This window comes from Coregonus clupeaformis, chromosome 7 (genome assembly GCF_020615455.1).
Source record: "Coregonus clupeaformis isolate EN_2021a chromosome 7, ASM2061545v1, whole genome shotgun sequence".
NCBI classification, from domain to species: domain Eukaryota; kingdom Metazoa; phylum Chordata; class Actinopteri; order Salmoniformes; family Salmonidae; genus Coregonus; species Coregonus clupeaformis.
In genome coordinates, this window is record NC_059198.1 from 34,381,777 (window position 1) to 34,398,727 (window position 16,951).

A 16,951-nucleotide genomic window follows, 5' to 3' on the forward strand; every position below is an offset into this window, starting at 1 on the left:
ACTGTAAGTCGCTCTGGATAAGAGCGTCTGCTAAATGACTAAAATGTAAAATGTAAATCTACACAAAAGGATGTCACTACACTTACTGTCTTTTGGTTAATGGATTGTGGCCAAATATTGACACACTGTTCACCTCTCTCTGCAACCTCTCTACAGCCTTCCCAAACCCTAATGGATCTATCAGTGGCTGTCTGGATGTTTTCTTTAATTCTATATCCTTGACGTTCTCTCATGGTATTATGATATTTACATAATGGAACTTACTTTTGGGGTCTTTATGACAGGCTATACAAATTGTATGTTTATCAATGCAAAGATGATTTAAATAAATACTTGTATAGTTTTAAGCGTTCTCAAGACCAGCCTCCATTTGTTTATACCACCGGAAAATAACGGCTTCCAACACACAGTATTTACTTGCTTCAATTCCTAATTCTCTCAGCCCAGGCCATGGTCAAAGTCTGCTCACGATTCTTAACAATAATCTACCAGCCAGTCCGGTCCCAGTGGGAAACAAAGGCTGCACTTTCCTGACCTGGTTCACTGTGTGTTGCATGCAGTATAAAAAATAGGTTAATGGAATAAGTGGATGAATTCAAACACAACTCTTTAGAGACGTGGTAAAAGATTAAGACCTTGTCCTTTAGACTTCGGAGAAATAGGGCTTCTGTGACGCACGCAGCAGCTACAATGAATAAGAGCTGGAAACACAGGGCACTGGACTGGTTCATCTAAATCTAGATAAGAATATCAGACTTGAGAGTTGAGCACAAGTCAGACCTTTAGCTAATGTAATTTTCTAATCGTCTAATAAAGTTTGATATACATGGTGGGATAAATATGTATTTTTATTTTGGGGTGTAAATAATGGCAGTGGCAACATGGTTATATAAATAAATATTGAGACCAACAAGGTTTGGTTTAGTTTTTCATGTATAATGATTTCATTCTGTTTTTAGAACAATCATTTCCCCTAGAGTTGCATTTTGCTCCATTGTTTTCATTTTTGTTGGTGTCTTTATGATGGTATGCCCATCTAACAGTGGCTTTATTAGTAGGCCTACAGTTAATAGTCCTACAGTTATGAGTTATTATGTAATGTAGCAAGTACAGTGGGGAAAAAAAGTATTTAGTCAGCCACCAATTGTGCAAGTTCTCCCACTTAAAAAGATGAGAGAGGCCTGTAATTTTCATCATAGGTACACGTCAACTATGACAGACAAATTGAGGAAAAAAAATCCAGAAAATCACATTGTAGGATTTGTAATGAATTTATTTGCAAATTATGGTGGAAAATAAGTATTTGGTCACCTACAACCAAGATTTCTGGCTCTCACAGACCTACCATCAGTAACACACTACGCCGCCAGGGACTCAAATCCTGTAGTGCCAGACGTGTCCCCCTGCTTAAGCCAGTACATGTCCAGGCCCGTCTGAAGTTTGCTAGAGTGCATTTGGATGATCCAGAAGAGGATTGGGAGAATGTCATATGGTCAGATGAAACCAAAATATAACTTTTTGGTAAAAACTCAACTTGTCGTGACTGGAGGACAAACAATGCTGAGTTGCATCCAAAGAACACCATACCTACTGTGAAGCATGGGGGTGGAAACATCATGCTTTGGGGCTGTTCTTCTGCAAAGGGACCAGGACGACTGATCCGTGTAAAGGAAAGAATGAATGGGGCCATGTATCGTGAGATTTTGAGTGAAAACCTCCTTCCATCAGCAAGGGCATTGAAGATGAAACGTGGCTGGGTCTTTCAGCATGACAATGATCCCAAACACACCGCCCGGGCAACAAAGGAGTGGCTTCGTAAGAAGCATTTCAAGGTCCTGGAGTGGCCTAGCCAGTCTCCAGATCTCAACCCCATAGAAAATCTTTGGAGGGAGTTGAAAGTCCATGTTGCCCAGCGACAGCCCCAAAACATCACTGCTCTAGAGGAGATCTGCATGGAGGAATGGGCCAAAATACCAGCAACAGTGTGTGAAAACCTTGTGAAGACTTACAGAAAACGTTTGACCTGTGTCATTGCCAACAAAGGGTATATAACAAAGTATTGAGAAACTTTTGTTATTGACCAAATACTTATTTTCCACCATAATTTGCAAATAAATTCATAAAAAATCCTACAATGTGATTTTCTGGAATTTTTTTTCTCATTTTGTACCTATGATGAAAATTACAGGCCTCATCTTTTTAAGTGGGAGAACTTGCACAATTGGTGGCTGACTAAATACTTTTTCCCCCCACTGTATATGGGACGGCTGTCAATCCTTTGGTCCTTAAATTAAACTGGTATACTTTGTTATTTATCACAGTTTTCTTTAACCAATTACGTTCTTTAATGCAAAGCTGACAGACATGTTCCTTACATTTTCTCCTTTCCACTTTCCTCTTACATTTTTGCGGTAATGCTGCAATTATTTGGTTGTAATTTTGGGTAGAGCAGACATTTCCATATGTTTTTGTTAGCTGCATGTGCGACACAACTCCACCAGTCCTACCAATGATATAATTTACGAAGATTATACCTTTTTTTAACATTTTGTCAAAAGAAAAATGTTTTTTATTAATTAGTATATTTGAGTTTAACCACAATATTTGTTGCATTATTTGTTCTGTCGTATCTGGAGGATTACATTGAAATTGCAACCAACTTTCGATGGCTTGTTTTAGAAATAGTGATATTTGGGAGATGATTTCCTTTTCAAATAACTGAAATTGTGAGGTTGTAATCTGAATAAAGGGAAAGGGGCCATTCTTGAACATTGGGTGAGACAATCTTACTAATTTGTTCGGATTTAAGTATAACTTTTGTATGACTGAAGCTTTTAGTGATAGGTCTAATGCTTTAATATTTAATCATTTCTGTCCTCCGAATTCATATTCATTATATAAATAGGCCCGTTGAATTTTGTGTGGCTTGCCGTTCCAAATAAAATGGAATATTATTTTCTCATATAATTTAAGAAACTGTTCGCTAGGCGTAGGCAAGACCATAAGCAAATAGGTAAACTGGGATAATACTAAAGAGTTAATCAAGGTGATTTTTCCACAAATTGACAGGTATTTACCTTTCCATGGTAGCAAGATCTTATCTATATTTGCTAACTTTCTATTAAAATGTATTGGAGTGAGATCATTTATTTAATTTGGGATATGTATTCCGAGTATATCCACATCACCATCAGACCATTTCATTGGTAAACTACATGGTAATGTAACATTTTTATTTTTTAGTGATCCAATACGTAATATAGTACATTTATCATAATTTGGTTGTAATCCAGAGAGGTTAGAAAATTTATCTAGATCCTCTATGAGGCTGTGGAGGGATTCAAGTTGTGGATTTAAAAGAAAACATGAATCAATGACACTTTTGTTTTTAAGCCCTGGATTTCTAATCCTTTGATATTATTGTTGGATCTGTTTAAATAGCTAACATCTCGATGGCCATAATAAATAGATATGCCGATAGTGGACAACCTTGTTTCACTCATCTTGACAGTTTAAAACTTTGAGAAATAGCCATTATTTACTTTTTTATACCAAGGGTAATTATACATGAGTTTAACCCATTTTATAAGAGATACTCCAAAATTGAAATGCTCCAGGCATTTATATTTAAACCACAGTCGTACTTATCAAATGCCTTTTCGAAGTCATCTATGAATAGCAGGCCTGGTTTCCCAGATTTTTCTTAGTGTTCTATTGTTTCCAGTACTTGCCTTATATTATCTCCAATGTATCTTCCATGTAAAAAACCTGTCTGATTAGAATGAATAATGTCGGACAATACCTTTTTAATTCTATGAGCTATACATTTTGCTAGAATTTTTGCATCACAACACTGAAGTGTAAGGGGCCTCCAATTTTAAAAATGAACTGGATCTTTGTATTTTCCACTTGTATCCTGTTTCAGTAATAATGAAATCAGACCTTCTTGAGTGTCTGATAATCTACCATTTACATAGGAGTGGTTAAAACATGCTAATAATGGTCCTCTGAGTATATCAAAAAAGGTTTGGTATACCTCGACTGGTATGCCATCCAACCCTGGAGTTTTCCCGGACTTAAAGTCTTTAATTGCATCCAGACGTTCCTCCTCTGTAATTTCACCATCACATGAGTCTTTCTGTATGGCTGTTAATTTGACATTATCAATAGAAAAAAATCTCTACAATTAGCTTCAGTTAGAGGAGATGGAGGCGACTGAAACGAAAACATATGCTTAAAGTACTTTGTTTCCTCCTTCAAAATATAATTTGTTGAATCATGGGTGACTCCGTCATTTGTAACCAGTTTCAGTCAATTCTTTTTGGTAGCATTCCTATGCTGTAGCATTTTCCCCCATATTCCATCCAGTTTGCTTTATTTTTATTATATATTACACTTGATCTTTCTTGAATAAGTTTCTCCATTTCTTTTGGTTTTTCCTCTAATTTATTCTGAGCCTCTGTTACAGTTTTTATTGCTATCTATTAGTTCTGTTAGACCTTCTATTTCCTTAGTTAGTATGGACTCTTTTGACCTAAATTGCTTTTGTTGAGTACTGAATTGCATGGCCTCTAAAGGCACATTTAAAGGTGTCCCATACAATAAGGGGATTTGCTGTACCTATGTTATGTCGGAAAAAATCAGTTATAAATTCCTCTGTCCTAGTTAAAAACAAGTTATCATCCAATAGGCTTTGATTAAATTTCCAATATCCTCGCCCATGTGGAAATTCAGTAAGAGTAATGTATATGCCAATTATATGATGGTCCGACCACATTCTGTCCCCTATCAACACTTTTTTAAACTTTTGGTGCCAACGAGAATGACATAAGAAAGAATCAAGACGACTAGCTTGATTGAGTCCCCGCCATGTATATCTCACTAGATCAGGATATTTAAGCCTCCATATATTATTATTATTATTATTATTATGATTTATTTTTTTGTAATTTAGCAGATGCTCTTATCCAGAGTGACTTACAGGAGCAATTAGGGTTAAGTGCCTTGCTCAAGGGCACATCGACAGATTTTTCACCTAGTCAGCTCGGGGATTAGAACCAGCGACCTTTCGGTTACTGGCACAACGCTCTTAACCACTAAGCAACCTGCCGCCCCCATATATCTACTAGTTCTAATGTATCCATGACATTCATGATTTCCTTAAGAGCATGAGGTTGATTGTTTGTAGTGTGATTTCCTTTACGGTCCATTGAGCTATTTAAAACGGTATTATAATCTCCCACCATAATAATAGAGTCTTGAATTGCTTGCATGTCTGATAATTTATTATATATATTGTCAAAGAAGTGTGGATCATCATTACTTGGTCCGTAAAGGTTAATGAGCCATATCTGTTTATGGTCCAATAACATATTTAAAATAATCCATCTACCTAGCGTATTTGTTTGGACAATTTGCACATTCGGATCGAAATTACTGTTAATTAATATCATCACCCGTTTAGAGTTTCTTTGCCCATGGGAGAAGTATATTTCGCCCCCCCCCCATTCCTTTTTCCACACAACTTCATCTAGAATTGTTGAATGAGTTTCCTGTATACAATAGATATTATATTCCTTCTCTTTGAGCCAGGTAAATATTGTTCTTCTTTTGTTATTATCTGCTAAGCCATTACAATTATAACTGGTTATACTTATTTCACCATATACCATAATGAGATACAAGTTTACATTTACATTTTAGTCATTTAGCAGACGCTCTTATCCAGAGCAACTTACAGTCAGTGAATACATATATATATATTTTTTTATACTGGCCCCCCGTGGGAATCGAACCCACAACCCTGCCATGCTCTATCAACTTAGCTACATCCCTGCCGGCCATTCCCTCCCCTACCCTGGGCCAATTGTGCGCCGCCCATGAGTCTCCCAGTCGCGGCCGGCTGCGACAGAGCCTGGATTCGAACCAGGATCTCTAGTGGCACAGTTAGCACTGCGATGCAGTGCCTTAGACCACTGCGCCACTCAGGAGATAAGTTTCAAAACTATTTATCATTATATATGTTTGTAAATTTACCCATAAAAAATACCATAGTGATTGAGTGTCCATATAGCTGTAAAATGATATTTGCATTGCTACTAAGTAACCCTCCAATTGTTCTCCACTAATTCCCCCGCTAATGCCCCTCCCCGTCGGAGCCGTCATCCCAGTGATCGGCATACCACCCCCGTCCCTCCGGATTCCTAGGCCCCCGAGAGGCCAGGACCCATCCATCGAAAACAGCCCACAGTGCCACCCACAAAACAGAAGCAGGTCAACCGCCAAAACCATTTCCAATGCTCTCACCTCAATAAATATATATATATATATATATATAGCTATTTAAAAATATATCTATTCAAATATCTTGCATATCTTATTTTCCAGCATTATCAATTAATATGCGTAATAATGTCGGCAGTTCATGCGTAGGATTTTAACCTATAACCCGGATTGCCATTGTATTACATTTCATTTTTGACAAGCAATTATTATTTTTGCAAACAATTATTGTGGTTCATCCTATATTCTCCCTAACATCCTTACCCCCTTGCAACAGATGTGGGATAAACACACACGCACATACTCTAACACACTCAACCCCTTTCCTCCACAATCAACCATAAAATCAGATGCTCAACGGTTGATACATCCCAGAGCCCAACTCAAGAAAGGACCTGATTTACGAATGCATATACAGTTACAGCTGTTTGAGAAAGCATGCAAGATTGAGCAAAAATTAACAACAATGTGAGATTTTATTAATCTATTTAATCTATGTCAAGTCCTAGGTGATGGAGATCAGATCCACTCTCTTCACCTGAGACACAAACACTTGTAACCATTTTTCCCAAGCATCTCCGTGCAGTCAGACCTTTGATTATTTTGTGCCACCTGGGCCACAATGATAAGCCCCCTCTCTGATTGTCCGAGTGTGACCCCCTCCCCATGGATTACTGCAGCCAGTGTTGCCAGCACTGCCACTACCTGGGTGGGGGTACCCCACCGGAATCCCCACCGGCTAGGTACAAGTTCGTCAAGGTTCTCATTAGCAGCTTTGAGAATTTCCTTGTATATTATGCTCTCCCATCAGGGGGCTCTGGCTTTGTAGGACCAACCCTGCCAGGCAGGCTCAGAATCTTGAGGGGGCGGTGCTGCTCAAGTAGGTCTCTGACCGCATTTATTTTTCTGTTTTGCCTGCATATAGTCAACTCACAGCAGGTCCATAAAACAGATGGGGACTTCTCTTTGGTGTATGGGTCGCTCAGGTGGGTGTCTAGGATATAGGGTTGGGGATCGTTCCATCATGATAGGACAATAAAAATATATATATATTACATCTTATGTATATCCCTCATCTGCACAAAATTGAAAGCTCTCTCACAACCCCTGCTCACAAACACACGTTGGTTCTAGGATATGCAACCATTTCCTTTCTCAATCACTTAAAGCCACACTTATTCAAACACAAAAACACACACCACACCTTCCATCACAATTCATCCACACATACCCACATACTGTGCCTTCTATGTCTTCTGTTTGCTATGTTTTTATCTCCACTATGTTGATTGAGTACTTGTGTTCTAATTTAGTTGCATTTGAAGATGTACAGTCGTGGTCAAAAGTTTTGAGAATGACACAAGTATTGGTCTTCACAAAGTTCGCTGCTTCAGTGTTATGAGATATTTTTGTCAGATGTTACTATGGTATACTGAAGTATAATTACAAGCATTCCATAAGTGTCAAAGGCTTTCATTGACAATTACATTAAGTTTATGCAAAGAGTCAATATTTACAATGTTGACCCTTCATTTTCAAGACCTCTGCAATCCGCCCTGGCATGCTGTCAACTAACTTCTGGGCCACATCCTGACTGATGGCAGCCCATTCTTGCATAATCAATGCTTGGAGCTTGTCAGAATTTGTGGGGTTTTGTTTGTCTACCTGCCTCTTGAGGATCGACCACAAGTTCTCAATGGGATTAAGGTCTGGGGAGTTTCCTGGCCATGGACCCAAAATGTTGATGTTTTGTTCCCCGAGCCACTTAGTTATCACTTTTGCCTTATGGCAAGGTGCTACATCATGCTGGAAAAGGCATTGGTCGTCACCAAACTGTTCTTGGATGGTTGGGAGAAGTTTCTCTCTGAGGATGTGTTGGTACCATTCTTTATTCATGGCTGTATTCTTAGGCAAAATTGTGAGTGAGCCCACTCTCTTGGCTGAGAAGCAACCCCACACATGAATGGTCTCAGGATGCTTTACTGTTGGCATGACACAGGACTGATGGTAGCGCTCACCTTGTCTTCTCCGGACAAGGTGTTTTCCGGATGCCCCAAACAATCGGAAAGGGGATTCATCCGAGAAAATGACTTTACCCCAGTCCTCAGCAGTCCAATACCTGTACCTTTTGCAGAATATCAGTCTGTCCCTGGTGTTTTTCCTGGAGAGAAGTGGCTTCTTTGCTGCCCTTCTTGACACCAGGCCATCCTCCAAAAGTATTTGCCTCACTGTGCGTGCAGATGCACTCACACCTGCCTGCTGCCATTCCTGAGCAAGCTCTGCACTGGTGGTGCCCCGATCCCACTGCTGAATCAACTTTAGGAGACGGTCCTGGCACTTGCTGGACTTTCTTGGGCGCCCTGACGCCTTCTTCACAACAATTGAACCTCTCTCCTTGAAGTTCTTGATGATCCAAAAAATTGTTGATTTAGGTGCAATCTTACTAGCAGGAATATCTTTGCCTGTGAAGCCCTTTTTGTGCAAAGCAATGATGACGGCACGTGTTTCCTTGCAGGTAACCATGGTTAACAGAGGAAGAACAATGATTTCAAGCACCACCCTCCTTTTAAAGCTTCCAGTCTGTTATTTTAACTCAATCAGCATGACAGAGTGATCTCCAGCCTTGTCCTCGTCAACACTCTCACCTGTGTTAACAAGAGAATCACTGACATGATGGCAGCTGGTCCTTTTGTGGCAGGGCTGAAATGCAGTGGAAATGTTTTTTTGGGATTCAGTTCATTTTCATGGCAAAGAGGGACTTTGCAATTAATTACAATTAATCTGATCACTCTTCATGACATTCTGGAGTATATGCAAATTGCCATCATCAAAACTGAGGCAGCAGACTTTGTGAAAATTAGTATTTGTGTCATTCTCAAAACTTTTGACCACGACTGTATTATTTAGCTTGTTATATTTTCTTGTAATACCGTCTTTTCCCTTTATAAAATACTATACCTACTATAAATGTGCTTTATTATTACAATCCCTACCATGGCTAGTATTGGTGTTCTATTATTCGACTCCTCTATTAGAACTTTCAGAATAGCCATGGAATAGTCTTGCTGCGACCAGTGTAACAGAACAATCTAAAGACACTACGCGAGATGGGAGACCACGACCAGTCCGTCACATCATTCCTTTTGATCTTTCCTGTGAGCAGTGGCAGTCTTTCTGAATTCATAAAGTACAATCTGGGTCGGCCATCGGTTAACGACCAATGCGCGAGACTGCTCTCTATACAAAAACAAAACTGAAACTATAGAACTGCAAATGAGCCGTCGTGAGGCAGTGTGCCCACAAAAGCCTGGGACTTGGTTGGAGGCAGTATAGGGTCGTATTCACTAGGCACCAAACAGAATGAAAACTGACTGAAACTGCCTAGGGACTACCTGAACTTTAGTTTTTCATTGCAAGGGAGTTTTGCTACGGTCCACACCAATAAATACGACCTAGTACTTACATAGGTTACAACAGAGCTACCTAACCCTCTTCCTGGAGATCTACCCTCCTGTGGGTATTCAGTCCAACCTGGACCTAACATACCTGATTCAGCTAGATGAGGATCATGTTCCAGGCCCTGACCAAATTGCATATAATGCAACCAATAGTTGCATAGCACGTCATTTGCATGCAATGTCATTGACTGCGCAGTCAGGAAATAGATTGCTATACCATATGGGTCGCATTCCTGCTTGACTATGTTGCAGACGGCTGCCAGATCTCGCAAAGCTTGGATAGGTGTTTAACATATCAGCTAATCACATAATATGATATAGCAGTGTAATGCCACACAGTCGATGACATGGCGCACAACCATTGGTTGATGCAATGCAACGTCTTCAACGTAATCAGGCAGGAACACCACCAATATGTGGTTGGTTGATATGTTCAACACTAGCCTTGTATGGCCATCCTTCCAAATCTTGTCTCGTTGAATTGTGTTGGAAATCTTGAGAAATCCAGTATAGGATTCTGGGTTTGATTGGGAGTGTAGGTTTTTCTTCAAACCCTTATCTAGCACACCTAACTAACTGGTTGATAAGCTGAATCACGTTAGTTACTACTGGGTTTGGAGCAAAAACCTACAGGATGGTAGCTGTACAGGAACAGTGGTAAGCTCTCCAATAGTGATTTGGGATTTGTAAAAAATTCAATAAAAGTAGAGGCCAATAAATCATCAAATAATCTGAACTAATTATGCTAATGTGTTATGTTAACTATCCAAACTTTGTAATACACCCATAAATTAAGAAGCAATGAAGTCCACCTGGAACGCACCCGTGTCGACCTGCAACCGCAGCCTAGCAATGAACGCGCCCGCGGGCTAGCAATGTGGTGATTGTTGTCTAATCGGGTAAGCCAGAAGCCAGCTGGGCCACGAGTTGACGTTTTACGTTTGAAATGTTTTTATTAATTAAGGTACTGCAAATGCAATGCTCACTTATTATTTATTAATTACCATTTTGCTTCCTATGGCAGGCAAGGGAGGTCTGGTTTTCGGCCATGCTGGAAATGTGATCTCGCGTTATTGTGTCAATACAGTACATTTACACAACGATTTGAACCTTCTGAACAACTAGTGGGTCAGGCGGCGCTCCACTGTCTGATTCATATCGCGTGATTTCTGAAGATTGTTCTCGATTATATCGACTGATTGGTTCTGTATGGGGTGTTATTAAAATGGCCCGGGTTAAACCGGCCTATGGCCCGTCACGTGACTGGGTGAGAGAGTAGCGCCCTGCTCAAATCGAACAAATCTGCACCGCTTCGTTATGTTATCAACAAGGCAGCATTACCCAGGCTTCAGAAACATGGCTCACAACCACGCCCGGGAATCGAATGCAATAAACTTTAAACCAGTGCAAAACACGCCTACATTGATATTAATCGAATCCCCGCATAGATACGAGTAAGAATTCAACCTAATTGGCTGACCTACATTCTGCCAGTCAATCTGACGATTCCCATTGGTCGTCGGGGATTTGTTTTGTAGCTGGTGACGTATTTGGTACCGCCTCCTTAACCAGCGTTGTAAACAAACCCCGAATAATATTGCAAGTTTGTCCCTGCACCACGAAAATATCCTATCTACAAAAAACTTAGTGGGAGTAGCTATAGTTCTTTTAATATTTTAACTACAACATACACGAAACTGTTTCATCTCAGAGAAAAACTTGTTCCTGTTGTCAAGTGTGAGAGACCGAGAGAGAGCAGCTGCAAGGCAAATCTGCACCACGATTCTTCTTGTTTGTTTGGATCCATTCGTCCGATGGTTTCTTGCTGAAAAAGTGACCCAACAAGCTATCCCCTAGACGATTGAGCAATTTACTGATGCATCTCAGTTGACCTACCCAACGGTAGTTTGCTGGTCATATCTTCGTTAAAATTAGGTCTTCCACTGAAAATCCGATAACTACGTTAGGTGAGTCCAGTCCAGAGCTATTTTCTCTTGCGCTTGTATTTCCTTCCATGTTGCTAGCTGAGCCTGAAATGGCTGGTTTACAGTAAACATATTCAACGTCTCCTGTAAACCCAGATTATGGTTCAGTTGCTAGCTAGCAAGCTAACGTCACTCACGATAGCTAGCTAGAGTGGAAGACTGACGATGAATAATTCACTGTAGCAATCGTTTTGGGGAATTCTTGGCTAGCTACCTAAGTAGTTAGCTAACGTTAGCTGTTGTCTTTGTCAGAATGTGGAACGAGTCAGCTAACGTTAGCAGGTCAGCAAAATTACTGGCGTGCTAATTGCACATGGGCATTTAACCGTTTTAAATGACCCAAGACTTTTGAGTAAAAAATGAACTAATTGTCCCATCCATCTATGGAGCGCTACTGACTCTGACCATACATAGTCGGGTTTAGCTGGTACAGTTAAGTAGGTCAATGCATGTTGTGTTCTGTCTGGTGCAATGGTCAGCGTTATCGGGATCCTTGCGACGTCTCAACCCAAAATGTAACCCCTAACCTTAACCCTTACTTAAATCATTTAAAATGTAAACTTCAATGGGGTAGGGACGTTCCAAGTATCGTGGATAGCACGGAGGATCGCTTGATGGCACGGACCCTGCTGTAATTGTACCAGGAAGTGAGCTGCGAATTAATAATAATAATAATATGCCATTTAGCAGACGCTTTTATCCAAAGCGATTTACAGTCATTAGACATGCATAAAATAAAGTCACTAATATGTGCCCAGACCTGTTTCCCACTCCTAATAATACAGTTAGTTCATTATTGTGTGATTCATATTCCTTCTGACATTTTTTGTGACACTCTTGTACTTGTACCATGACAAGGTGTGACCTGTCATGCCTAAATGGAGAGGAAATTAACATTTGAGTGCATACGTTTTCTACAATGCTGACATTACTTTTGTATAATGTTGGACAGACAGCCAAAAGTTATTGAACTTGTTTCTTACATTTGCATTTTATTTTTCCAGTTTTCATTTGAAAGCCATGGTAATCATATGTTGCTCTTTGTGTTTGTGTTGTTTACCCAACTTTGCCTAACCCTATTTGGCAAATATGCTTACAAAATGGCATTTTCTCATAGTTACTACACTACACAAATAGTGAAGTTTAGGGTTTACTACAATCACATTTAGGAGTAGCCTAGCATTATGAGCCCCTGTAATGCCCAATATCCTCTCTGTCTCCTCTCCTGTTTTCCTGTTAAACGCTAAGTCACTCTATTTTCCTCTATCTCCTCAGACATGGTGAAGCTGACGAAGGCTAAGACGTTCCAGGCGTACCTAGACTCGTGCCACCGCAGGTACAGCTGTGTTCACTGCCGAGCACACCTGGCCAACCATGATGACCTCATCTCCAAGGTGAGACTACAGGGACCATTTATGGCTAGTGGGTTAAATAAAATAAAATACAATTTTATTGGTCACATACACATATTTAGCAGATGTTATTGCGGCTGTAGCGAAATGCTTTTGTTCCTATCTCCAACAGTGCTGTAGTATCTAACCATTCACAACAATACACACAAATCTAAAAGTAAAATAAATATATAAATATTAGATTGAGCAATGTAAATTCCATATAGTTGAATAATAAGCCTGTGTTGGCTGCAGGGGTTGGAACCGGTTCAGGGAACAGAACCGAAAACTGGAAAATAATGACATTTTTCAAGAAACGGAACCGGGAACGAAAGTGATCCATACTGTTCCAGAACAGAACCGTTATTTTAAAAGCATACATTTGTTTTAGGTTCCAGGCATTTTTTTGAAGTCCCACAAAAAACGCAACAAAGCGCGTATGCAAAACCCTCTCTATCACTCAAACTTATTCCAGCGTCTGCCTGCAAGTTGAGAATCTTTGCCTGTGCGTGTTTAGGCTTCCTTTTTTTTGGTTTGAACCGGTTCAGAGCTTTATTTTGCTGGTTGGAACAATAACAGAACCAAACAAATAGTGATTTTGTTTAGAACAAAACTATTGGAAAATAATTTCGCTTCCTGATTGGCTGTGTGAAATGTAATTACATTTCAATAACAAGTAATAACATTGTAATAACAAGAGAAACAACAGCCACAACCCTCTGTTGCATTGTAAGCTGGGAAACGTTACCTCAATGTCCCACTTTCCTTAAAACCCCTGATTTGTATTTATTTGTTTTGCATTGTCTCTCTCTCTCTCTCTGTCTTCGTGGCACATTTGAGTTCATTCTCTCTTGTATATTTTTTTGTCAAGTCTTTTCAGGGTAGCCAGGGACGTGCCTACCTCTTCAACTCTGTGTGAGTATCTTTACTTGTCATCCGGTGTATGGCCATATAGCCTACACAGTGTACCCATAACTAATGAACAAAGTAGTATCCCTTTTAAGTCCCTAAAACACAGTGCTACCTTAGTTACCGCTCAAGCCTCAGTACACTGTAATTATCATGCATCTGCCAGGTTCTCCTTATGCCATTTCATTTTGTTTACACTAGTCCTGTGAGCCATACAATGCACCATGAAGCCAGTTCACTATCCTAACAGTGGAGGTCACGTTCTAGTTGATTTATATTTACCTTCTGTTTGCTGTAGTTTGCATTTAATAGTTAGCATGTCGTTTCTCAACTGGTGCATAGCAAACTCCCCCTGATTTGGGGCTAAATATTTGGTTCTGGGTAGAATTATCACCTTTCTTGTTCAAAAAAAGAAATATACACTACCAGTCAAAAGTTTGGACACACCTACTCATTCAAGGGATTTTCTTTATGTTTTACTAGTTTTTTCATTGTAGAATAATAGTGAATATATCAAAACTATGAAATAACACATATGGAATCATGTAGTAACCCAAAAAAGTGCTACACAAATCAAAATATATTTTATATTTGAGATTCTTCAAATAACCACAATTTTCCTTGATGAGAGCTTTGCACACTCTTGGCATTCTCTCAACCAGCTTCATGAGGTAGTCACCTGGAATGTATTTCAATTAACAGGTGTGCCTTCTTAAAAGTTAATTTGTGGAATTTCTTTCTTTCTTAATGCGTTTGAGACATTCAGTGGTGTTGTGACAAGGTAGGGGGGTATACAGAAGATAGCCCTATTTGGTAAAAGACCAAGTCCATATTATGGCAAGAACAGCTCAAATAAGCAAAGAGAAACGACAGTCCATCATTACTTTAAGACATGAAGGTCAGTCAATACGGAACATTTCAAGAACTTTGAAAGTTTCTTCTAGTGCAGTCGCAACAACCATCAAGCGCTATGATGAAACTGGCTCTCATGAGGACCGCCACAGGAATGGAAGACCCAGAGTTACCTCTGCTGCAGAGGATAAGTTCATTAGAATTACCAGCCTCCGAAATTGCAGCCCAAATAAATGCTTCACAGAGTTCAAGTTACAGAAACATCTCAACATCAATTGTTCAGAAGGGACTGTGTGAATCAGGCCTTCATGGTCGAATTGCTGCAAAGAAACCACTAAAGGACACCAATAAGAAGAAGAGACCTGCTTGGGCCAAGAAACACGAGCAATGGACATTAGACCGGTGGAAATGTGTCCTTTGGTCTGGAGTCCAAATTTGAGATTTTTGGTTCCAACCGCCGTGTCTTTGAGAGACGCGGTGTGGGTGAACAGATGATCTCTGCATGTGTAGTTCCCACCGTAAAGCATGGAGGAGGTTGTGTTATGGTGTGGGGGTGCTTTGCTGGTGACACTGTCTGTGATTTATTTAGAATTCAAGGCACACTTAACCAGCATGGCTACCATAGCATTCTGCAGCGATACGCCATCCCATCTGGTTTGAGCTTAGTGGGACTATCATTTGTTTTTCAACAGCACAATGACCCCACACACCTCCAGGCTGTGTAAGGGCTATTTGACCAAGAAGGAGAGTGATGGAGTGCTGAATCAGATGACCTGGCCTCCACAATCCCCCGACCTCAACCCAATTGAGATGGTTTGGGATGAGTCAGACGGCAGAGTGAAGGAAAAGCAGCCAACAAGTGCTCAGCATATGTGGGAACTCCTTCAAGACTGTTGGAAAAGCATTCCAGGTGAAGCTGGTTGAGAGAATGCCAAGAGTGTGCAAAGCTGTCATCAAGGCAAAGGGTGGCTATTTGAAGAATCTCAAATATAAAATATATTTTGATTTGTTTAACACTTTTTTGGTTACTACATGATTCCATATGTGTTATTTCATAGTTTTGATATATTCACTATTATTCTACAATGTAGAAAATAGTAAGAATAAAGAAAAACCCTTGAATGAGTAGGTGTGTCCAAACTTTTGACTGGTACTATATGTGCGTATCTGGTGGGTCACCAGAAAATCTGATAAGTTTAGGTCAGGTCACAAAACAGACATTTGTGGCGGGGAACCATGGCGGTAATTGACCTGTGGTTTTTGTTCCTGGTGTTTTCAGGGTGAACGTGGGCTGTGGTCCTGCCGAGGAGAGGCTGCTACTCACCGGGCTCCACGCTGTGGCAGACATCTACTGTGAGAACTGCCACACCACACTGGGCTGGAAATACGTAAGCGCGCACACTGTAAAGAATGAAGAACTAAAAGAATATCCTAAATCCCCATCCTCAGACAATGTAGATGTGTTTTAAGCTTGTCCTACTACGCACTCCCGCCTCTTATCACCCCCCTCTCTCTCTACAGGAGCAGGCCTTTGAGTTGAGTCAGAAGTACAAGGAGGGAAAGTTCATCATTGAGCTGTCCCACATGATAAAGGACAACGGCTGGGACTGAGAGGTGAAGGGAGATGTTTTCATTGATTTTTCATCCCTCATCCGTTGTTCTTCCTGGCCTGGATGTGTGCCAGTGTGCCCCCTCACCCTGCGTAAGGGCCATCGGCTCTGCCACTCCGTCACTTCATACAGCTTTGCCAAGAATAGCATGTGATGTTTGTTTTTATATATATATATATATATATACACACTGAGTATACCAAACATTAGGAACACCTTTCTAATATTGAGTTGCACCCCTCCCTTTTTCCCTCAGAACAGCCTCAGTTCGTCGGGGCATGGACTCTAGAAGGTGTCGAAAGCGTTCCACAGGGATGCTGGCCCATGTTGACTCCAATGCTTCCCACAGTTTTCAAGTTGGCTGGATGTCCTTTGGGTGGTGGACCATTCTTGATACACACAGGAAACTGTTGAGCATAAAAAATCCAGCAGCGTTGCAGTTCTTGACACAAACCAGTGCACCT

At 40.4% G+C, this 16,951-nt stretch overlaps 1 protein-coding gene across 2 annotated transcripts; it reads left to right on the top strand.

Moving 5' to 3' along the window:
- The first annotated feature begins 10,572 nt into the window (after window positions 1-10,572).
- On the top strand, window positions 10,573-16,718 carry LOC123491228 (protein yippee-like 3). Of its 2 annotated transcripts, none has more exons than XM_045221376.1 (5): window positions 10,573-10,639; window positions 13,001-13,119; window positions 13,988-14,031; window positions 16,157-16,265; window positions 16,399-16,718. In XM_045221376.1, exons 2-5 carry the CDS (start codon window positions 13,003-13,005, stop codon window positions 16,486-16,488), a joined length of 360 nt encoding a protein of 119 aa, XP_045077311.1. In that variant the 5' UTR covers window positions 10,573-10,639; window positions 13,001-13,002; the 3' UTR covers window positions 16,489-16,718. The 2 variants fall into 2 exon arrangements, with proteins under 2 accessions (XP_045077311.1, XP_045077310.1); XM_045221375.1 differs by lacking the exon at window positions 10,573-10,639 and adding an exon at window positions 11,315-11,707.
- Window positions 16,719-16,951: the final 233 nt, after the last annotated feature.

Coding starts and splice junctions, on each gene's coding strand:
- LOC123491228 (XM_045221376.1), top strand. CDS start 13,003: ATGGTGAAGCTGACGAAGGCTAAGACGTTCCAGGCGTACCTAGACTCG. Junction 13,120..13,987: donor ATGATGACCTCATCTCCAAG/GTGAGACTACAG, acceptor TTTTTTGTCAAG/TCTTTTCAGGGTAGCCAGGG. Junction 14,032..16,156: donor GCCTACCTCTTCAACTCTGT/GTGAGTATCTTT, acceptor TGGTGTTTTCAG/GGTGAACGTGGGCTGTGGTC.